The following is a 23,975-nucleotide window of genomic DNA, read 5'->3' on the forward strand; positions in this document are numbered from 1 at the left end:
CGAAAGCCATGACAAACAAATGAGTCTTAAGCTGTTTTTTTTAAAAGTCTCAGTCTAATCAGCACAGTGCACTTGGGGCAGAAGACTGTTCCAGTGAGATGGAACCTTTAGTTTTAAGCCTCACATGAGGCACAGCAAGCAGACCCTTGTCTGAGGATCTGAGGGGTCTACCGGGGATGTAAAGGTGGAGTAGGTCAGAGATATAAGAGGGTGCTTGATGATGGATTGCTTTGTATGTTAGTATGAGGATCTTAACTGTATTCTGAATTTGATTGGTAGCCAGTGTAAAGAGAATATGATGGGAGTGATGTGGGATGCTTTACTGGACCTGGTTAACAGTCTTGCAGCAGTGATTTAAATCCCTTCTTAAAACAGACTTTATTGCAGAGCCTTTCAGGATTTTATTTGAATTGTATTTTACTTTATTTTATTTTAACTGTCTTAAGAAATATATTTTAAAAATAATTACATTCCTTTAGTTCTTTTAGGGGAATTTTATGTCTTTTAAAATGTGTTTTATTTCTTTATCTTGTCTTGTGTTTTTATGATCTACCTGTTTTATTTTGCTGTCCATGTAAATCACTTTGTAACTTGGTTTTTGAAAAGTGCTCAACAAATAAAATAATTATCATTATAATTAGAGTGGTTGTTGCTTTCAAGTGATGCAAAAAAAAATCAAAAGCAGCTTATCTAAAAGAAACACACAAAACATTTTCATCTTGACATAAATAAAAAAATGTTGATTTTATTTAACATTTTTCTTTTATGAACACAACATTATTCCACCGTCCTCCCAAACAGACTGTCCCACACTCTTAATATCGTCATTTAACGAAAAAAGACTTCAAAAGAATTGAGTCCAAACTTGTTCCATAATCCAAAAAATTATGTATAAACTTTTTATCCTCGGTCCCTTTTTAAACAAAGCATGAAGAAATTTAATCAAAGCGTCAAAATTTGTACAAAAACCAACAACGTAAATATAAAAAAATCTGGACACAACAAATGAATCAAACAAAGAAAGAAAAAATAAATAATATAACAAATAAATAAACAATCAGCAGCTTCAGAGTTTCACTGTCATCATTGCAAATCAGAGTTAAATCGATTAATCTCAGGTTATTTATTTTCTGATTAAATCTGATCTTCAGATGAAGGTCAATTTTAAACTTTCAATAGTTCTAACAGCTGTTAACTAACTCTAAACTAACTATCAACTCATTACTAACTACCTGTGATCTGTTAACGTGCTCTTAGCTGTTTAATCTAAACTCAGATTAACTGACCACAGAAAATAATATTAGTGTGTGTTATTGTGTGTTGAGGACAGTCTGCAGGTCTTCAGGCAGCGAGCCGATGATGTTGTGAATAAAATCGTCCAGTTTGTCAAATACTCCGTCTCTCACTTGAAGCTGCTGCCGCCGAGCTCTCACCTTCAAAAAAACAACACAAATGTTAAAACTGAAAAAGTGTTGTCTGTTTCCTGGAGGAAGATCAAATAAAAGTTTTGATTTTCTCCTCAGGAAAACTCACCAGCTTCTCCCGGAGCTTCAGGATCAGATCCACGATCTCCACCTCGGACTTATCTTTGGTCCAACCCAGCAGGTCCTGCAGAAACAACCAGAGGTGAGTACAACAGGTGAGCAATGACAGGTTACTGCACCACGTAAGCAGGACGGGTGTGCACAGGGATCCAGGTTTGATTGTTGTGTGTAATATTTAACCAAGGAGTGACTCACCGCGTCACAGATGACCTCCAGGTGCAGACTCTCCAGCTTCTGCGTCATTTCTTTGTGTCGTTGGCGATACCAGCCGTCAAAGTTTGGAGACCTAAAGAACTTCCTGTAAACATTTCAAAATAAGAGCATTACAGATGTGATTATTAAAGTAGGTTTATACAAGCAACTACTGATGTCAATACATACACCTGAGAGACTCACCTGTACAGTCCCATCCAATCACCTTTCAGCAGGGATGTGAGCTGAGGCCCCGTGTGCTCTAATGTCGCCATGAACTCATCCTGACTGAAGGGTCGCACCTGAGGAGGAGTCTGAACAAACATAAACTCTGTCAAACAGGTGTCTACTCCCAGGTGATGAAAATGGTGAGAGGTCATTATACTTCCTGTTTACCTTCCACGCTGTCACCGACCTCTGAAGAGGCATCAGGCTGGCCATGTATCGCTCCTGAGAGACAAAAGACAGGGATTACTACGCCTGAGAGACGAAACACAGGGATTACAGCCCCTGACAGGGAAAACACTGGGGTAACTGCACCTGTCAGATATTACACAGGACTAACTGTACCTGACAGACAAAACACAGGGATAACTACATCTGATAGAGAAATATCAGGTACAACTGCACCTTATAGACAAAACACAGGGACAACAGCACCTTACAGACAAAACACAGGGATAAATGCACGTGATAAACAACACGAACCTGGTAGACAAAACACATGAATAATTGCACCTTACAGACATTACACAGGGATAACTGAACCTGACAGACTAAACACAGGGATAACTGAACCTGAAAGACAAAACAAAGGGATAACTACACCTGATAGACAAATATCAGGTACTACTACCTGACAGACAAAACACAGGTACAACTCCGCCTTACAGATGAAACACAGGGATAACTGAACTTCATATAGAACATGTGGGTACAAGTGCACCTGACAAATAAAACACAGGGATAACTCGACCTGGCAGATATTAAACAGGGATAAATGCACCTGACAGACAAAAGACAGGGAAAACTTCACCTAACAGACATTACACAGGGATGACTTCCCCCAAAAAGGTAGTAATAAGTGTATTAGTCAGGTGTTGACAGGTGTATTTAGCCTTGTGTGTGTTGGAGCGATGTGATTGGTCATCTCACCAGTGGGATAATGAAGCTCTGTGTGAGCTCTAACAGGTGTCTCCTGATGATTGCGCTCTGAACCTCAGACGGCCTCTTCCTCTGGATACCCTGCAGACACACACACAAAGGTGAGTTTGTGTATATGAGACATCAGGTGTGTTTATAATGGCGTGTTTTTTGGGGTGTTTTTCACCTTCAGCAGTCTCCTTATCAAGATCTTGTCTTTGTGCAGAAACGACCTGAACGCTGTGTAGACACCTGCACACAGGAAGTTAAAGTCACGACAACAAACTTCATTTTATTCTGAAGAGAACAGAGGAATAAGAGCGTCATGTTACCTGGTTTGGTGTCGAGTGTTTTTAGTTTGGAAAGTTTCTTCACCTTCACCTGTTTGGGTAAATCACCTGAGAGAAATCAGAGACAGGCAGAGCAGTGAGTCATAATGTCATCACCACATCACTTCTGTAAATATACATGTAGATACACAATGCAACAATTCTCAAGCAGAATTCCATATTTCTATTTTTTGTATTATTTAACTACTATTTTATAATGTAAAAACTACCTCTGCAACTCACCACTGCACTTTATCATATTATTTTTAGCCTGTACATATTAGTCATGCCTATTTGTTGTTTCTTTGTATTTATAGCTAAGGTTATTGTTATTATATTTTTATTTTATTTTTTATTGTAGTTCTTATTCTTATTTTTATGCCTTGTACAAAGAGAGCACAGTTTACTAAAGTCAAATTCCTTGTGTGTTCAAGCATACTTGGCGAATAAAGCTGATTCTGATTCTGATTCTGATTCTGATTCTTCCTGTGTTTAGATCTTTGTTACCTGCCATCTTTATTTCTCCAAGCCGCACAATGTGAGGCCAGCTCTGAAACGTCTTTATGAAGAACGGGTTAGTGACACCGAGGACCACGCTGGGCCTGTGAACAAACAGGAGAGAGGCAACTTAGGTAATGCACCACACAAGTAATGACATCTTTGCAAAATTTGTCCATACAGGTGTTTTTATACAGGTGTTTTTATAGTGGTGTGTTCATGTGTTTCAGGTACTTACGGGGCCTGTGTGCGGGTGGTGTACTCTCTAAACTCGCTGTCGTGGATCGTGAAATACGGTCGGAAGTCAGAGCAGAACTTCAGAGGACTGATGGAGCTGAGAGAGGACAAAGTATTGCCATGACAAAAATACAAAAACCTCTCTGATTGGCTGCTTGGAGTTGAATAAACGGACATCACGGTTCACTTAAAAAACAACAAACAACATTTTACAAGTCATGTATTATATGATGAATTTAGAGCTGTCTGTAATCATCCTTCAGGTGTTCAAGAGGATCTCAGGGAGGGCTCTGATTGGTTCATCCCTTACCTGACGAGTGCCAGCACTGTTTCGGATGAGACGGTGGGAGACGGTGCCATCACAACCAGCGGCTCCCCGAGCAACACAAGCTCCCAGAGCATCTGCAGGTGGACGAGGACTGACTGAAAACACCTGGGAGGTCAAAGGTCAGATTATGACATGATTAAAAATAACCCATGAGATATCAAAAAGAAAGTTGTTTTTTTTAAATGTGTTAATATCATGAAATACAAAAATAATAAATAATATATATAAATTAATTAAATGAATGCAGGAAAATTAAAACAGCAGAATACATAAATACATGAAATAAAGATAAAATAATAATAAAATAAATGAAATAAATGAAATACGAACTTAAAGAGGTCGAGTTCATGGATGGTGGGCAGCAGGGTTGGAGCCGGCAAAAGTTCCTGAGGAGACAAAAAAAACCTTTATTGTTTGTCAACAGTTTATGCTGTTAATAAAAAGTCACTTCCTTTTCCTGACCTCATGAGCCGCCTGTTTGATAGGACTTCCTCCTGGTTTGTCAGATTTTGAAGGAATCCGCACCTTAAAAAACAAGACAAAAAATGATATATTAACATATAATATATATACAAAAATATATGAATACATAAAATGATTAAATAAATAAATAAATAAATAAATAAATAAATAAATAAATAAATAAATAACTATATGAATAATTAGACCAAGCCCCCTGTGCTCACCTGTAAGACCACACCCATCACAGGCAGGTTGAGGGTCAGACCAGGAACAGGTGGAGGCCATTGGTCAATCTCATTACACACTGTAAGGACAGGTGATAGTTATATGATGTGTCAGTAATAATTAATGTGATTGGTCTATATTTATGATGTAACTATGACACCATCACCTGTTTCCAGACAGGGCTCGAGCTTCTCGAAAAACTCTGGAGCGACGAGCTGCAGCAGCGAGTGAAACAGGTGAGTGTACGGTAACCTGGACACGAACACCAGAGACTGCAACGCACACAGTCACATGATCAACGTCACATAACATGATCTGCTTCAGATAAAATCACATCATCAATGTTGCATTATCAATTATAAATCGGTGTTGGCAGTGTGGAAAAGGTGTCAACAGGTGTATCCGACCTTCTGGAAATATCCTCTCTTCACAGAAACATCCTTCACCTGTCGGAAATAAACGAAACCGAAGAAATGGGACGCTTCAGTCTGCAGAGAGAAACATGGACAGATAATGATTATTCATAGAGATCAAACAGTGAACTCATGTTATCATCATCATCATCATCATTATTGCTTTTAACTGATTGCGGCGTCTCCTCACCTGCAGGCTGACCGGAGCATCTCGGTTGTAAACATCCTCCCCCCTCCATGCCGCTCTGCGTCCCACAGACTGACGCAACCTGAAGCTGAACTGAGTGTCACCAAGGCATCCTGGGAAATGAAGTGAAACACATGACCTCTGACCTCCGAGTCCCCTCACACACAACTGCTCATAGTATCAGAGCTTACCTGAATAGGAGTCGGGAAAGGACAGGTAGCAGATACTGGTTTTCTGACAAGATAAAAAAACAATTTGATCAATGAATCTTTGATCAATGAATGTGTAATAGTTAAACTGATCAGAGTAGATTTATTGATGAGTACCTCTTTCTCAGTGAGCTTCACATCCTGAGGATACACCAACTGAAAACATAAAAACAAACCAGTCAGACCAAACCTCATTCAGATTTATGTCAATTTAGGGATTAGATAATATGATCACTTTAGGGTGTTTAATAATACAAAATAACTGATTTGTTTATCTTATAGTTACAATTAGCTGCTAATATTTGTAGCAGATTTATTAAATCAGATTCAGCCACACTAGATGCTATGAAAATATGGCAATCCCACTTTAGGCATGAGACGTGCATCTCACAGAGCCGGAAAGAAATTCCAGAAAGGAATTTGTTTATTTATTCAAACAATTTTAGTTATCTTATTGCAGTTATAACAAAACAAAAGAAAAGCACAGTAGAAAACACATTTTAATTCAGGCCCATTCAGGGCCCCCCTCCCCACTTGGGCCCTAGGTAGTCAGCAGAGGTGTCAAGTAACGAAGCACAAATACTTTGTTACCTTACTTAAGTACAAATTTTGGTTATCTATACTTAAGTGGAGTAATTATTTTTCAGCCAATTTTTTACTTCTTATTTCATTTGGGCTTGTCATCGTTAAAAAAGAAACACATTTATGTACATTGAAATTCCAATAAAGGCTATTGATAATATGTACGTGAAGTTTGACTTTTTGCACCATTACAATACTTATAGGCAACGAGTCATCATATCCTCCGCTCCATGAAACATTTTAATGCTCACTTGTACACACATATGATTATTTAATGTATTTGCATTGCACAGTTTACTAAACTCAAATTCCTTGTGTGTTCAAGCATACTTGGCGAATAAAGCTGATTCTGATTCTGAATTAGTTCATTTTCAATGGGAATAAATGTGGCTGAAACAGGTGCAACCCAAACTATTTCAACATTAACATATTAATATAACATTATAGTCATTATGGCCTTCAGAGAAGTGTTTTTTTTGGGAGGTGGGATAGTGCACTATAGGCCCCTGTGGCTCAGCCTAAGCTTTTGTCCTTAATGACATTTTTTCTCCCTTACATTACTTTTACTTTTATACTTTAAGAAGCTTTGAAACCAGAACTTTTACACTTTTACTAGTAAAAAACTTGAGCTGATACTTCTTCAGAAGTATTTTTAAACCCTAGTATCTGTACTTCTACTTGAGTATAATGAATGTGAATACTTTTGATACCTCTGGTCAGGGGCGGAGCTAGACTCTCAGCGCAGAGGGGGCGGAGCATCCTCAAGGGGCCCTTTCTGATAGCCATAACAGGTTGCCTGTTCCGTTCAAATGTTTCAGCTGCACTGAGGGCAGCACACAACGCTCTAGTTAATTAATGTATGGTTCAGCACCACAGACTGTAAATAAAAAGTTCAGCACCAATGCCGATGGACAGCGACAGGCAGGTGCATTGTCCAGTACTGTCTTTCTCAGGAATAACAAAAACATATAATAGACACAGCGGTCTACAACACAGGAAGGCATCATAAAATAGACACAGCGGTCTACAACACAGGAAGGCATCATAAAATAGACACAGCGGTCTACAACACAGCAGTGCATCATAAAATAGACACAGCGGTCTACAACACAGCAGTGCATCATATAATAGACACAGCGGTCTACAACACAGCAGTGCATCATATAATAGACACAGCGGTCTACAACACAGCAGTGCATCATATAATAGACACAGCGGTCTACAACACAGCAGTGCATCATAAAATAGACACAGCGGTCTATAACACAGCAGTGCATCATAAAATAGACACAGCGGTCTATAACACAGCAGTGCATCATATAATAGACACAGCGGTCTATAACACAGCAGTGCATCATATAATAGACACAGCGGTCTATAACACAGCAGTGCATCATATAATAGACACAGCGGTCTATAACACAGCAGTGCATCATATAATAGACACAGCGGTCTATAACACAGCAGTGCATCATATAATAGACACAGCGGTCTACAACACAGCAGTGCATCATATAATAGACACAGCGGTCTACAACACAGCAGTGCATTTTCAATCATAACCAGCATTTGAGTTTAAGACTTATTATAGCTATTTCACTCACCAATTGTTGTTTCGCCTCGGCCTGCTGTGTACTCCATTTTTCAATTCCGTATAATCCATAGAAAAAAAATTACTCAAACACGAACAGATTAAAGAACTTTGTACATATCACTGTCCCGTTTAAAACGCCATCCTCCTCTCCTTCATGGTGGCAAACCTGCCAACCACTCTGTCCTTGTCAATGTTTATGTCCCGCTCAACACACAGCAAAGTGAGGTTGGATAGTCTGGCCTCATCCATGCACGAACGCAAATAACTCTTAATGAGCTTCAGGCGGCTGAAACTTCGTTCGGCACTGGCGCTGCTGATGGGAATGGTCTTGTATATTCTGTGGAGAATGGCCAGATTTGGGTATGCTCTATCCATGTCGTTGGCAATGAGGAATGGCAGGATTGCATCTGAGTTAAGATCCATGGCTAACTCGGAATACAATTTCCGAAAAGAGTGGAACTCCTCCACAACTTCCTCTGGCTTGGAGATGTCTTCTGAATAGAAACGTGCGAGCTCCAGCATTTTCTTTTCAGCATCAGGGTGCTCAAATCGCTTCGGGTTGAGTACTGTGAACAGTTTGGCCATTTCTTTAAAATCTGAAAATCGATTCTCAAACTGTCCAACAAAAATATCAAGGACGTAAAAATAAACTTCAGTTTTAAAGCGAATTCTACTGTCCTGGATTGGGTCATCCTCTGCGTCCTCATCGAAGTGCCTCTTCCTCTTGCGGGCTCTCTCCTCCGCAAACTCAGTGGTCGCGTTGCTTTCTATTGCCATCTTTTTTGCGGTGCTCTCCATTGCGTCAAAACTAACATCTGTGCGTAAATCTCTGATCTGAGTCATTGTGGTGTCAATGAGATCCACGGCAGTGTTGACATCTAATGACTGTTGTTGCAGATAATTAGACAGGATGTATGTCTTTTTGAGTAAATCATTCCAAAACGCCAACATGAATTTGAACTCAAATGTGCTGAGTTTTGACAGCAGTCCATCGGCTTCAGAGGCCGCCTTTGGTGTGCTGTGATTGTGGTGCTTGATACGATGCAGGGCTTTTATAATTGCGGGCAGGCTCTGTATCACCGCTTCTGTGGCTTGCTTCCTGGAGGCCCATCGTGTGTCTGACAGGCTCTTAAGCGTTAGAACGGTTCTCTCCAGTTGCATGTTTTCTTGTTCCTCCTCTAGTATTTTAAACCTTGGAAGGCTCGAAGTTAAAAAGCAGTACAAGGTTTCAAGTGTACCAAAAAAAACTTTAGCGCTACACAAAGAACACGCAGCGTCCAAAAGTATCAGGTTCAGATTGTGTGCGCAGCAGTGAACATAAAAAGCTTTGTCAGAACAGTTCTGCTTCACTCTAGCTTGCAGTCCAGTTAACTGACCAGACATCGTCCTCGCCCCATCATATGCTTGCCCCCTCATGTAGTTAACATTGAGACCAAGGTCCTTCTTGAGTGCGTTTATCAAAAGTTCATAAAACGACTCGGCTCCACCATCAGGCAACTCCTCAAATTTCACAAAGCGTTCGATGCTGTTTCCTGTTTTGGTGACATATCTGAGCGACAGAGAAAACTGATCTATTCTCGTTATGTCGATTGTTGAATCTACAATAACGGAGAAAAACTTAGCTACCTTGACTTCATCTATTATAGTGTCCAATGTCTCGCTGGCAAGAGCCGCAATAAGCTCATTTTGTGACTGGTGGCTGAGGTATGTTACACGGCTTACCGGGTTCGTCAGGTGCTGCTCAAGGATTGAGTCGTAGTGTGCCAGTAATTTCAGAAGCTCCAGGAAGTTCCCTTCATTTGAGCTGGAGGCACCAAGCCCAGCATACTCCCTATGGCCACGAAAGGCCAGACCCTGTCGAGCTAAGAAAAGAGTGGTATCGACCAACCTGTGCAGGATCCTCCTGTTCCTTTCGACCTGCTCTCTCTCAGCTTTTATGAGTTCCGCAACCACAGTGCTGTCCTGGCTTATACGAAACTTTGTCATTAAATATGACTTTTCTGCCTCGCGGTGAGCACTGGACTTTTCATGCAACTCAATCCGCTCTATCCCTTTTCTATAAGTAGAGAAGCCCATACATGGATCGGCCCAGCATTTCCCAGCACTTTCGGTTGGATTTTTGCCAAACAGCCAGCAACAGAAGCAAAACAGTCGGTTTGCTGTAGGCGAATAAACTAACCACTGTCGCTCCACTGTGCCGGAGCTTCCCACCTGACGCTTGTACCATGATGGGTTAAAGCGTCTTTTCTCCTCGTCATACGGAAAATGGTTGAAGCTGTCCTTCAAACCCGGTTGGCACGGGCCGTGCTTGATTACGGCTCGGATCACTTCAGTGGTGAGAGGCCGGTTTTGAAAGAGGTATGGGTCGGTTGGATACTCCTCTTGGGACAAAATGTTTGCCGGGTGACGATCAGGTCCTGTGGTGCTACTGCTGCTGGAAGCATTCACAGCTGGGATACTTTCCTCCACCCCATCACTTGCCATTTGTGTGCCTGAAGCTCCCAGTTGCTGGTGGCGGTCCTCGTCCTCCGTTGTGGAACTTTTGTTGATGCTAGCATCGTTATTAGCATCGTTGTTAGTCGCTGTCAGACTGGTGTTCGCAGTAGACTGGTTGTTCGGCGTATCAATACTATCCCCATTTTTGTTTTGAACCGAGAAGTAGGAAGTAAGAGGAGCACATAACTCTATTAAACTTCTCTTACCCTCTCGCTCCTTTCTTTTTAAAGCACCAGATTTGTATTTTCGCTCCATTTTTCCGCGCAGCTAGACTCCAAGTATACGAGCGCGAGAGTCCGATCTCACAATGGCGACGTCATGTGCGGCGCTGTCCAGTGCTGAAACTGAGCTGAGGACAAAAGGGAGACAGAACTTGCTGCCCTTTTCGTCACTTTCTATCTAGGCCTACATGTACTTGAGAAATTAGCTTATATTTTAAAGTTCCAGGTGTTATGACCGTATAGATGACCGAGACACAACATAAGAAGGACAAAAATGAGTATTTCAAAGTATAACAACGAAAGGATTTATTTAGGCCTACATAAATTGTATGGTTTACATCTTCTTAAGGCTACCTCCCTATTTAACAAAAACAGGAGAAACAAGATTAAACTGTCGATTCACCCAAACACGACCTAACAGAAAATCCCATGCCGAGAACAAAATGCTAAAAACGCCGGTCGGGAGACGAGGGAGCTGGGATTCCCTGGTGATATTGCGTCACATCACAGCTGATGAAGAGAAAAGCCCTTTTACACGGCCTATCACCTGCCGAGCTGAAGTCCAACCAATCACCGCACAGAGATAAAGTGCACCTGTTAGGAGCGAGAGGGACGCAGCAACATGCATGCATATTTCCAGCACCGATTCTAATAAATAGAGACACCTAAAAACACACATTATAATCACAGTCGTAACAGGATTTAGTAATAATCATAGCCGAATGCTACAGCTAATGGATCTTGGGCTACCTACAGTGGTACGATGTAGGAAAAATGCGTCCATCGTAAGCCTAGAAAGGATTAATATCGATTTGTTTGTAAACATTTTTTATTAGTAAGCAGTGTACCAGTACGTGAACATATGTTGAGCATTATTGTGGTCTGCACTAGCCTAAGATGAAAGCATTTTGTGGGCCGATCTTAAGGTAAAAAGTCTTGAATGGTCATGCCATATGCGTTTTCACTTAGTTTATTGGGGTTTCTGGGGATTATTAACTGAACGACAACGGGAGGTTTTATTAGACTGAAAATATATATTAGTCTGAATGTTTTCTAATTACAACACCAATTGTGGACAGGGACAGACATCCACTCTACCGGTCCTGTCAAAAAAGTAGCTCAGTAGGGGGCCCCTACTGAGCGGGGGCCCTGGGGCGGCCGCACCCTCTGCCCCCGCGGTCGCTCCGCTTATGCCTCTGGTAGTCAGTCCCACTTTTCCCCCCACTAGGACACCCCTGCACAGGGAAGACTCACACACACCTGCACATCACCAAGGTTTAACATGTCCTCAGAAATGTAGTTTTTTATTTAATTTGTATTCATGAATGTAAATATTTAGGTTTTAAATGTTCCCCGAACTGCTTGGCACACTGTATTTGACAGTTCTAGTGGAATATCCTGATACAGAATCACTGCTCTGCTCTGAAAGGATGGCACAGAGGGAAAAGAGACATTTTTAAAAAGGAAGTTTGGTTCACCTGTCATCAACACAGCGACCAGGCGCACTTCACTGTTTGATTACCTGCTGCAAACACCTGAGTCCAATCAGTGCTTATCATCTGCTCAACAATAAGAACCATGCTATCGATGCTAAGCTAACAGCCCTGTACCTCTATGGCTTGTCCGAGCTCCAGGTCGAAGGTAACCACACACACGCACTCCAGCCAGCAGGAGAAGCGGGCCCACGGACACCGGCTGTCCGGGCGCTCCGCCTCCTCCCGACGCGGGGAACGGGAGCGGTCAAACGGATTCATCACGGTCCGATCACCGCCCTGAGACCTCCATCATCACCCCCCTCCGGTTCTCCTTCGGTCCTCCATAACTAGAAGCACACAGGCAGACACCGGAGAGCCGCGGAGAGCGGAGGGAGCCCCTGCTAGAGGAGAGGCGGTACTGCACCCCGGAACAATAACAAACAATACCACTGTTTATATTTAGTGTCATTATTCTTTTTTTTTTTTTAACATTATTTATGTCATTGTTTGAGTAAAAAAAACAAAACTAAATGAACTCAAATTAATCACAAAAATCACTGTAAATATTAATTCAGCTGTCTCTGTTGTCACTTTAAAAAAACTCTTAATGCCAAATTTATTTAAACAGGCCTTCGACTCACCTTGTACAGACTAATGTTTTAATTATGCTATTGTCTGTTTATTTTACTGTTTTATGATTTCATTTTAATTTCAATATTTTTCCTTTGAAGCACTTTGTGATTTTATTCTATGAAAGGTGCTATACTGTACTTTTTCAGTAAATTCTTAAACACATCCTTTCCCCTCCTCCCCCGGAGACGCTACTCCTAATATATGTATAACTAGTTTTTATTGAAATAGACCTTTCAGTTTCTCAATCTTATTTAATGACATACTATGTTATTGTTGTTAAAAATATATGTGTCTGTGAATAATAGCCATGTTAATAATTTCAAACCAGAGTTTACTGTACAGAAGTTTGTAGCTGCAGTTTTTTAGACTGTTTATACATAGCACCAGTCCACACTTTTGTGAGATGTTTTATCAAGAAGGTATTTTTCTATACAACTATTTAATGCATGTTGGAGTGTTCTTTGTGCTCCCTGATTCAATTGGTGGCCGAGTTGTATTCAGTCTGGATTGTACAGTTCTTTTGTAAGTTCTTTTTTTATCAAGAGAGGAGATGGGGGAAGTCTGAAGGAGTGAAAAAAAAGAGAGTGCTGCTTTTGTCTAAGTTTGATTTCTATATATACCTATTGTAATGAATATTTGTATGTAAATTGAAATGTGTAGAATTGTTTTTTGCAAAACTCTAAAAACACTCTGCTATACTAAATACAATTTACTTACTTACAAAGCAATAAATACAATCTTTATGAAAAATATATAATTTTAATCAAATGAATATGATAATTTGTTGATGTTTAATTCAAATATAATTCTGTTTCAGTGATTGATTAACTTTGAATTCCGTATTTGTCTTTATCAGTCATAGATTTAGTAACGAAGGCATGATACTCCACAGCTCCCTGTATGTTGAGGCTTTTATTTTGAAGGGGCCGGTCCCGGATGTGTGTAAAGCATGTTCCGGTACATAAGTGGGTTCAAGTGAATCTGCCACTGTAGTATCTCCGTTGTTACCGGACCATCAACATGTCTGCAGACCCGTGCTCTTTCTCCTCTTTCACCAGGTGCGTCACCAAACACCTGAACCTGTCCCTGCACGTGAACTTCGACAGGCACGTCATCAAGGGCCAGGTGGAGCTGACGGTGGAGGCTCTGGAGGACCGGTTCTCCACTCTGGTAATGTTAACGGACCCCGGTTCTCTGCTGCGTGGTAGCCTAGGAGCTAATGGACTGAGTGTTCTGATTTCACACTGTGTGTAAGGTCCCTGAAGGCGTCACAATATAATACTGAATAAAAGGAAAAGGTGTGTTCAGTCTCCAAACCAAAGAAACAAACATCATTTTAAAAAGAGATATGAAAATTAACTCTTATTTGATTATCTATACATGATGAGAACACTTATTGATGGAAATATTGGATGGAAATAAATAATAAAGGTTTGTGAGGAGCAGGTGATTGTGTTAAGGACTTTGACATAGAGGTGGAGCTGTCAGAGATACACAGGTATGTGACCTAACACTCAGGTAACTGAACCTGAGTAGTAACTGAGTGGTTATGAAGCAGGAGTGTTTCAGTTTCTCTTTTAGTCACATAAACTGGATTAAATTAAAAACTGTAACAGAATAACACTGCAGTTACTTCTGTGTTAAAATAACACATGTATTGCTGTTGAGTAATTGAAATTAATTCCAACATTATATTATATTATGTTATATTACATTATTATTGTTTACTACAACTTATGGTCATATTGTATACCAATATTTTTTTATTATATTGATTAATCTGTCATTACCAACTGTAATCACACCATGTCAACCTGTCACTACTGAAACATTTTTAATACTGCCTGTAATTACTACTATTGAATCCAATTGTAACATTTGTATTTATCTAAATTCCATTTCTAACATTGTATATATCTAAATTGTATTCTATCTTTATCTATTTTTATTTTTTACTTATTTTATTTTACTAATTGGAACTTTTTCTTGATTGTACTTACGTCTGGGTTGCTGCAACAACTGAATTTCTCCCCCGGGGATCAATAAAGTAATATTTTATCTTATCTTATATTATTATCTGCAAAGTCTAAAAAATAGTCCAGATGTTGGAATTTAAATCAGTCACATTTTGAAGAAGTTTAACTTCAAATATTAAATAAAAAAACAAATGTTTTTGATTAAATAAGATCTTAAAAATGCTAAAACCATGGAAGAAGAGAGCTTTTTAGAAGTTTTCAGTTTTTATTTTATTACTGTGTCATGCAAACAATCATATGCCCTGCCCACATGGGCTTACAAGACACCATACATTTGTGCAGTCCAGGGTCAGAGCGCCCAGCAAGATCATTCATTGTAAGGAAACTGATGGAGAAATTTATAACAGAATAAAAAATAAAATAAAAATATACAAGATAGTCTTACAAAGACTGTCTTCTTTTTCAGGCTTTTGAAACAATATTAGCTTGTTTAAACACGTCAGAATTAAACAACCGGTCTAGTTTTTGCACATCTGTCAACCACAATATTTTACAGGCACTGTCTTGAAACAATACTACTGCTGTGCTATAGAACTGCTAATAGTACAAAAAGACGTTGCTCTTAGGTGGAGAGTAAAAGCAAATCTAGAAAAATGAGACAAGAAAAAAATCTATACACTTATCTTTAGAAAAAAGGATAAATGCATTTTATTAAATTGGCAATCTAAGTAGAACTTCATTCACTTTCTTTTAGATGCATTTCAGTGTCTAGTCTTCCCCAGGAAGTTAAAGCCACATGTGATGCATCAAACTTACAAAGAATAACTGAACCCACAGGTATCAGCAATCAGTCTGGATTAGGCTGAGTGTAAAATAACACAACATCTGGTTTGTGACGCTTCTGTCTACTTCTCATTAAGATGTCTGTCTAACACGAGTCTGGTTCTGCTCGAGGTTTCTGCCTGTTTAAAAGGAAGTGTTTCCTCGCCGCTGTAACTAGCTAAATACTGCGAGGTGCAATGCTCATGATGGATTAAGATGAGAGAAGACTGAGACTTATCCTGTCTTGATGTTGGCTCTCTGTTAATAATTTTAACATAGAATACGGTAAGCGTCTTGAGATAACGTTTGTTGTGATTTGGCGCTATACAAATAAAGATTGATTGATTGATTATTTCAGGTATTGCATCAGAGCGAGTCCCACCTGGAATCATAGATATTAAACATGTTTGATATTTGTGATCTCAGGTCTGGGGGGTTCTGATTCAGTCAGGAGCAGTAAAATAGTCACACACTTGAGGATAACTCGGACAAATTTTCGGTTACAAAAAGCCTTGAATTAGGCCACGCCCCCTGGTCATTAAAGCAAATCAGGCCCAAAGTCGTCAAGTGTGTGGCCACCCTTAAGGTTTCACTTTGTTCATTCCCTTTCAGGTCAGTTCATGAGGTCACTAAGAGGAAGTGTCCAAAGAAATACATTTAAAGGTCAGCTGGGGTCAGCTTCTAGATAAAGGATATATACAAGTTGAGTTTTCATCTCTGTGGATTCACTCTGTGTACACATTTGTCTCACCACATGTGGCTGTAACTTCCTTTGGCTGTTAGAGAGCTGGATGCTGAAACACATTGAGGAAATAGTTTCTAAACATGTTTTGCTTAATGAACTTATAAAGGGAAGTTAACCTTGTTTCTAAAGACTAAGTGTTTAGGTTCTTTTCCTGTCTTTTTTCTAGAAGTCTGAAAACTGTTCTTCCTGATAATCACTGAGTTACTGATAGTATTTATGTTTTTCTGATCAGTCAAAAAGTTTTGTTCAGGTCCATGTTTACATAAAGTTGTTTTTTTTTATGGAGTTTGATCTGACGCAGCTTAAACGAGTTCATGGTCCCTAAACTCTGACTCACAGGCTCATTTATCAGGACAGGTGGGTAATTAATCACAGCTTTAGGTGTGTATTTAATATCATAGGGCTTGTGTTTTCCTGGACTTTGTCTCAAAGGTTGGTGTCTCAGTGCAGGTGTGTAGACAGAGTCCAGAGAGTGACAGGTGTGTGTTTATCAGCAGCTGTGTGTTAGTGCTGACTCAACAGATGTGTTCTTTTTTTAATCTGCAGACTCTAGACAGCAGAGACCTGAAGATCATCTCCGTGAGGGCAAATGGACAGACGGCCAAATTTACGATGGGCCCCAAACACGCCTTCAAGGGGACGCCTTTGGAAATCACCCTGCCCTTTGACCTCTCCAGGTGAGCTCTCCTCCGATGTCCCCAAGTGAGGTCTTTTTCAAAATAAAATGTTTAAATGTGTTTTTATGTCGACCAATCAGAGGGCAGCAGGTGATCCTGGAGGTGACCTATGAGACGTCCCCATCGGCCACGGCGCTGCAGTGGCTTTCAGCGGAGCAGACCGCCGGGAAGAAACAACCTTACCTGTTCAGCCAGTGTCAGGTAACCATCTACATTTTCAGACACACACCCATCTACATTTTCAGACACACACACACACACACACACACACACACACACACACACACACACACACGCACACACACACACACACACACACACACACACACACACTCTAACACACTCTCACGCACACTGAAACAGACATACATGACTGAGACGCACACTAACGCATACATACTAAGTCACACACACACACACACACTCACACACACACACACACACACACACACACACACTGAGAGACACATGCACACACACATTGAGACACACACAGGCAGACACACAAGCACTGAGACACACATACAGTGATCTCACACGCTGAGACACGATATGGAGACACACACAAACATACTGAGATACACACATGCCATGACACACCCTGAGAAATATGAACACTGAGTCATACAAAAGCTGAGACACAGACACACATGGAGACATACTCGCATTGAGACACACTCATAGAGACCCACACAGATTTAGACACACATTGACTGTGTTGGTAATGTGTGTATTAGTGTGTGTTTTTCTTTCATTTAACCAAAGAAACTCCTCAAGATTAAGATCTCTCTCAGTGAGTCCTGGTTGAGAAAGGCAGCAGAACATTTTACAGGGTTACCATAGAGTCACAATACAAAGTAAATATCTATAAAACATAAAAGTACATCACAGAATGAAACTCAAAATGTTTGTTCCAAAACCAAAATCGTAGAATTTCAAGCAGAGCACCTTCAGCTACATGTGACTGCCTTCAAGTCCTTTAAAATCTCTCAGTGAGACTTAAACGCCTTATTACCATCTCACTTCTGACCTTTGGAACAGACAATAAGAAAAGTTCTTTGGACTGAAGATTATAAGTTCCTTCACTCCTCTGTCTGACGTGGGTTAGACAGTGCAAAGAAAGGAGACCTAAAATATACTTATAGATACGAATACCCCAATGGTCCAGTCTTTCATTGTAAAATAAAAACCCAGGTTTGAGTTTCGCTCTTCTCATCAGCTGCTCAATATGAGGTGTAAAAGACAGAGATTCATTGATAAAAATACCATTATAACTCTTAAGGTACAATCTCAGTCTGTGTTCCCTTAGACGTGGACGTTGGCAGGTTTGGTGGCTTAGATTTTTTACTAGAAAACAGCATGACTTGTGTTTTGTTTGAAATCATCAAATTGTGTTGAACCAAAATTGTTGCATAGTGTTAAAGCCATCTGTAACTGGTAGAGAGCTTGGGCTAGAGCAGATGCTGCGCAGTACATCAGTGTCATGTTGTTGATGTAAAGAATGAATGGCAGTGGTCCCAACACTGACCCGTGAGGCACTCCTTTCGTGACTGTGACAGCGCTGGAAGTCTTGTTCAGACAGCCCCACTCTAAACAGTCATTGTGTTGTAAATGTGTGTGTTGTAAAAGTGTGTGTTGCAATATGTGCATGTTGTAAATATGTGTGTTTGTGTACAAACTGACCAGATTGTCGTTCGTCTTTTTTCTTCCCGTTTTCAGGCTTTTTTGTAACTGTCTCTGGTCTCAGGTTGTCAAACATCAACCTAGAATGATGTTAGAGGAAGTTGCGTCAGGTGGAAGCTGCAGGTGACCGTTGACAAAACAGAAAACCAGTCAGAGCTCAGAGTTTTCACCTGAAACGTTTGCAGGCAGAGAAAAAAAATTAAACTTTTAGTTAAATACAAATTTAACTTTTCATAAAAAAAGCATCTTAAATTTAAAAAAAGAATCAACTGACTGCTTCTGTTCAGATCATCATACTTATTATTTCATTGATATTATTTAATCTCTTCATATCAGTCTGAACTCTTCAACCTGAATATTGACTCCCTGAGTTTTGTCTTACAGGCTCATCACTGCAGGAGTATGCTTCCCTGTCAGGACAGTCCATCTATCAAGCACACCTACTACGCACAGGTAAAACACACACATGAACACACAGGTATCTAAGGTGACCTTTGTTTTGCCTGGGAGATGTGACCTGCGATCTGTCTGTCAGGTGTCTGTTCCTAAGGACCTGGTGGCGGTGATGAGTGCCATGAGAGACGGACAGGAAGTGGATCCTCAGGATAACAACCGTGTTGTGTACAGGTTCAGACAGCCAGTCAGTCACTCTTCTTCTTCTATTCTTCGTAAACGTGTTGGTGTTGTCGGTATTGTTGTTGTTTGTCAGAATCCTGATTTGCACTATATATATATATATATATATATATATGTATAATACTACACACTGTACCTTTAAATACTACACACTGTACTTTTAAATACAACACACTACACCTTTTCAATACTACACACTGCACCTTTAAATACTACATACTGCACCATTAAATACTACACACTGCACCTTTAAATACTACATACTGCACCATTAAATACTACACACTGCACCTTTAAATACTACACTCTGTACCTTTTAAATACTGCACCTTTAAAATACTACACACTGCTCCTTTAGATATTACTCATTGCACCTTTAAATACTACACACTGTACCTTCTAAGACATGTCATTTAAAGTTTGACATCACTCTGACCTTTGACCTCAGGTGCCCATGCCTTCTTACCTGATTGCCATCGTGGTGGGAGCTCTGGAGAGCAGGTAAGCTCCGTCTCACCTGTGAATGATGTCATGCTTTACCTGCTGCAGGTTAAACAGTGTTCTGTGCTTTGATTGGTCAACAGGGAGATTGGGCCACGCTCCAGAGTGTGGTCAGAGAAAGAGTTTGTGGACAAAGCTGCGTTTGAGTTCTCAGAGGTAACACACACGCACACACAGACACACACACACTGGTTCTACTGGAACCTAAACTTCAGTGACTGTCTTATGGATCTGATGTTAATACATTTTAACTCAATAGAAAATAACTGTGTGTGTGTGTGTGTGTGTGTGTGTGTGTGTGTGTGTGTGTGTGTGTGTGTGTGTGTGTGTGTGTGTGTGTGTGTGTGTGTGTGTGTGTGTGTGTGTGTGTGTTTGTCTCTCTTTTTCAGACAGAGACCATGTTGAAGACAGCTGAGGATCTGGCTGGTCCTTATGTTTGGGGCCAGTATGATATCCTGGTTCTTCCTCCATCGTTCCCTTACGGAGGCATGGAGAACCCATGCCTCACTTTTGCCACGCCCACACTGCTGGTACGCACTCGCACACATACACAATATACTGTATGAGAGTGTGTTTGAGTGATTGTGAATATATGCATTTAATTTAAACGTTAATGTATCACAATAGTATAATGAAACTTTCTTACATGTATGATGTTTTTAATGTAACGTGTGTAACCATCATTTGACCTGTGTCTACAGGCTGGAGACAAATCTCTGTCCAATGTGAGTATCAACATATCAACCTCTTCACTTGTTAAGCTATTCACCTGTTCTTGTTCAGATATGTTTGTCCGTTATAAATGTTCCTACCTGTTCAGGTGTTGATGTGTGGTTCTTCCTGTCAGGTGATCGCTCATGAGATCTCTCACAGCTGGACAGGGAACCTGGTCACCAACAAGACCTGGGAGCACTTCTGGTAAACAAACATACTGGCTGTTTATTTATTAATGCAGATGTGAAGTCTTATCAGTCGGGGCGTCTTGACAGGTGTGCTCAGAAGGTATTTCATTTCCTGTTTCCATATATGGTAACAAGACTTGATGAGGTGTAGTAAAGGTAAAGGTAGTGATGGATAAAATGTTGTGGTCTCTTTCTGGCGCTCAGGCTGAACGAGGGTCACACGGTGTACCTGGAGAGGATGATCGGCAGGAGCATGGAGAGCGAGCAGTTCAGACAGTTCAAAGCCATGGGAGGCTGGAAGGACCTGCAGGACTCGGTGAGGACCTGGACCTGTCGTCTAAGATTCCCACATCCTGTCTCATGTGCTTCATTGTCTTACCTGCCTGTGACATCATTCAGGTGAACACCTTCGGAGCCAACAACCCCCTGACCAACCTGGTCCCCAGCCTGCAAGACGTGGACCCCGACGATGCCTTCTCCTCCGTGCCCTACGAGAAAGGCTTTGCTCTGCTGTATCACCTGGAGGAGCTAATGGGGGGGCCAGGTAACGTCTGTATGACATCTTACCTGAAGTGAGGTATTCATTCACCTGTATGACATCACAGCAGGGTGTGTCTGACCTGTAGTGAGGTATTCATCCACCTGTATGACATCACAGCATGGCGTGTCTGACCTGTCTTCACCTGTTTGTCTCAGAGGTGTTCATGGGCTTCGTGAAGTCGTACATCCAGCTGTTTGCTTACAGCAGCGTCACATCTGAGGAGTGGAAAAACTACCTGTTCACTTACTTCAAAGACAAGGTGAGACATGTGAGGAGGGCTGGATTATGAAGCTGTGGGTTTAGCAGGATCAGGACTTGTTGCGTCTGGTTTGCTCTGTACTTGAATGTGTGTAACTCTGAGCTGTGCTTTTGTCTCAGGTGGACATCCTGAACAAAGTGGACTGGAACGCCTGGATGTTCACACCCGGGATGCCTCCAGTCAAACCTCAGTGAGTCCAGACCTCCATCAGGTCCTCTAGTCTGACCATAAATTGGTCCCCTGTATCCTGATTTTTCTTTGTTGCATTTCAGGTACGACACCACACTGGCCGATGCCTGCATCACTCTGAGCAAGAGGTGGATCAAGGTAAGACCTGGACCTCGCCTGGACCTGGTTCTAGTGTTTCTTTCAGTGACTAACCTCCTCCTCTGCCCCCCTTCAGGCCACAAACCAGGACCTGAGCGGCTTCAACAAGAACGATTTGAAGAACCTTTCCTCACACCAGCTCATTGAGTTCCTGTCGCTACTGCTCCAGGAGGTAATCCACTTCAGTCCACAACAGTTCACTTCAGACTATTATAGACCATTACAGACCACTACAGTCCCCTGTCTCCCTGTCTTTTCTCCAGGCTTCTCTTCCTCTGTCTCACGTGAAGAGGATGCAGGAAGTCTACGACCTGAACTCCTTCATGAACTCTGAGATCCGCTTCAGGTGAGACGTGGTGACATCCTCTGTGTTAAGCCCCTCCCCCTCCCCTTTCTCTGACCCCCTTCCCTTCTGTACTCTCCCCTCTCTGATTGGCTGTTGTCCCTGCAGGTGGCTGAGGTTGTGTGTGCGGTCCAGGTGGGAGGAGGCGGTTCCCATGGCGCTTAAGATGGCGACGGAGCAGGGCCGGATGAAGTTCACCCGACCTCTCTTCAAGTGAGTATGCTCACTTGTCACCTGGTGGCTTTACAACTTGTGAAGCAGTGTTCAGTTTATGTGACAGAGTTCAACTCAACTTTACTCTATTTATAAAGCACCCTTTCAAAATAAAAGCATGCAGCCCAAAGTGTTTCACAACAAGAGGAAGATAAAAAGAGAGTGACAGCAACAGTAAAAATAATGAAGGATAGAAAAATGTGTGATGCAGTTTTTCTGTTTGTTGTTTATGTTTTCCCTCTCCTTTGTTTGTTTGGTCTTTTCAGAGAGGTGTATAATTTTGATAAGTTCAAAGATGAAGCTCTTCAGTTGTTCCTGGCTAACAGAGGAGCAATGCACCCGGTCACCGCCGGACTCGTCGCCAAAGACCTGAAGGTGGACGCCAGCCTCAGCACTAGTCTGTAACAACGGAAACCAGACCGTTGAAGCCAGGCTGTAACCAGTATTAACACACAGTAGAACAAACACACATCCATAAACACACAGTGTATTAGAACACAGAGTGGCAGTTGCAGCTGCTCTCTGTGGTTCCCTGTTTGTAATCAGCTATTTTGTAAACTTCCTGTTTGTTTTAAACGTTTCCTCTCAGGGAAAATCAAATGAATCAATAAACCGTACTGTTACTAATCTGAAAACGAGAGTGAATCAGAGAATTAGGAAAGATAAACAGACTTAAATAAATAACCCACATTTTTATCCCTCTGACATTAATCTGACTCAATGAATTAAAGTCTGAATGATTTTTAAAAATGAACTTCGGTGTGTGCCGTGAACTTATTCAAAGTATATTTCACTTATAATTCTCAGGAATATTTAAAAGGTTTAATGTAAGATAACCAAAGAGACAGTTTGTTCTCTGTCAGGTTTTTTTGATCTGTTTCCATGATGAAGGTTGAATATCCTGACATCACATCTTTCACACATGATCAACTACTAACTACTAATAACTAACCAGAACAATCTACCCCAACAACTAACCTCAACTCATCAGTCTTATAACCCTGAATTTAATAACTCTAATACTTTACACACATCTCTCAGACTGATGGAATAATATCTTTAACCTCCTGGTCAGAGCCTGCAGGTAGATGCCAGGAGGTGGGACTGAAGGTAGGAGTGTAGTACTGATGCAGGACAGCAGGGTGGTTAGGAAATCTGTCTGAGGAGCATAGGTTGTGTTTAATCAGCATAGACTGTATAAAATATGGATTAAGGATCCGTGACGTCCCCCATCTGTTTGTGAAGCTCTGTTTTGAGGCCAATCGACGGCAGCAGCCATATTGCTGCTGTCGAGCAATTGTGACGTAAAGAGGCGGGCTTTGAGCCTCCTTGCTAACAGCTACTGTCAATCAAGTTGCGTTAAAAAAAAATTCATCCCCCCTACAGTGTGCGCCGATCGAGAAATCAGCTATCCAGACTACACACGTCTTTTGTACCAGGCTATAAACATGTTTATTTCTGCTGTAAAGATCTGCTTTTTTGAATTGGTGTGTATGTGGTTTCCGGTATTTCCAGAGCCAACCTCAAGCGGATCCTCGGTGAACTGCAGTTTTTAGCACTTCTGCATTGGACTCATATTTTT

General features: G+C 41.1%; 2 protein-coding genes across 4 annotated transcripts; one reads left to right on the forward strand and one right to left on the reverse strand.

Annotated features, from left to right (window-relative positions):
• Positions 1-711: 711 nt before the first annotated feature.
• dennd6b (DENN/MADD domain containing 6B) lies at positions 712-12,545 on the reverse strand. Its single transcript, XM_034673190.1, has 20 exons — positions 12,271-12,545; positions 5,885-5,923; positions 5,750-5,792; positions 5,562-5,671; positions 5,366-5,446; positions 5,125-5,230; positions 4,958-5,037; positions 4,734-4,796; positions 4,602-4,657; positions 4,254-4,376; positions 3,945-4,040; positions 3,716-3,810; positions 3,212-3,277; positions 3,067-3,131; positions 2,892-2,981; positions 2,133-2,186; positions 1,941-2,050; positions 1,740-1,842; positions 1,534-1,608; positions 712-1,433 (listed from the first exon to the last, which is right to left on the reverse strand). The coding sequence occupies exons 1-20, from the start codon at positions 12,412-12,414 to the stop codon at positions 1,311-1,313; spliced, it is 1,722 nt and encodes a 573-aa protein (XP_034529081.1). The 5' UTR covers positions 12,415-12,545; the 3' UTR covers positions 712-1,310.
• lta4h (leukotriene A4 hydrolase) lies at positions 12,268-23,147 on the forward strand. 3 transcript variants are annotated; one of them, XM_034673189.1, is made up of 20 exons: positions 12,268-12,550; positions 13,827-13,938; positions 16,858-16,988; positions 17,069-17,189; positions 19,056-19,124; positions 19,207-19,311; positions 19,756-19,808; positions 19,892-19,964; positions 20,198-20,338; positions 20,510-20,533; positions 20,656-20,726; positions 20,915-21,026; positions 21,110-21,254; positions 21,407-21,510; positions 21,630-21,700; positions 21,783-21,837; positions 21,914-22,009; positions 22,101-22,183; positions 22,289-22,393; positions 22,660-23,147. In XM_034673189.1, exons 3-20 carry the CDS (start codon positions 16,924-16,926, stop codon positions 22,796-22,798), a joined length of 1,632 nt encoding a protein of 543 aa, XP_034529080.1. In that variant the 5' UTR covers positions 12,268-12,550; positions 13,827-13,938; positions 16,858-16,923; the 3' UTR covers positions 22,799-23,147. The 3 variants fall into 3 exon arrangements, with proteins under 3 accessions (XP_034529080.1, XP_034529079.1, XP_034529078.1); XM_034673188.1 differs by lacking the exon at positions 12,268-12,550 and adding an exon at positions 13,703-13,725; XM_034673187.1 differs by lacking the exon at positions 12,268-12,550 and having other exon boundaries at positions 13,744-13,938; positions 22,660-23,098.
• Positions 23,148-23,975: the final 828 nt, after the last annotated feature.

Source organism: Notolabrus celidotus, chromosome 21 (assembly GCF_009762535.1).
Source record: "Notolabrus celidotus isolate fNotCel1 chromosome 21, fNotCel1.pri, whole genome shotgun sequence".
NCBI lineage: Eukaryota > Metazoa > Chordata > Actinopteri > Labriformes > Labridae > Notolabrus > Notolabrus celidotus.

What these genes read in the sequence shown, in the direction of transcription:
- dennd6b (XM_034673190.1), bottom strand. Translation starts at nt 12,414, where the DNA reads ATGAATCCGTTTGACCGCTCCCGTTCCCCGCGTCGGGAGGAGGCGGAG. An exon ending in ACAGTGCTGGCACTCGTCAG is followed by an intron (nt 4,041 to 4,253) that starts GTAAGGGATGAA and finishes GTCCTCTCTCAG; the next exon opens with CTCCATCAGTCCTCTGAAGT. An exon ending in GATTGGATGGGACTGTACAG is followed by an intron (nt 1,843 to 1,940) that starts GTGAGTCTCTCA and finishes AAATGTTTACAG; the next exon opens with GAAGTTCTTTAGGTCTCCAA.
- lta4h (XM_034673187.1), top strand. Translation starts at nt 13,789, where the DNA reads ATGTCTGCAGACCCGTGCTCTTTCTCCTCTTTCACCAGGTGCGTCACC. An exon ending in AGGACCGGTTCTCCACTCTG is followed by an intron (nt 13,939 to 16,857) that starts GTAATGTTAACG and finishes TTTAATCTGCAG; the next exon opens with ACTCTAGACAGCAGAGACCT. An exon ending in CTGCGTTTGAGTTCTCAGAG is followed by an intron (nt 19,965 to 20,197) that starts GTAACACACACG and finishes TCTCTTTTTCAG; the next exon opens with ACAGAGACCATGTTGAAGAC.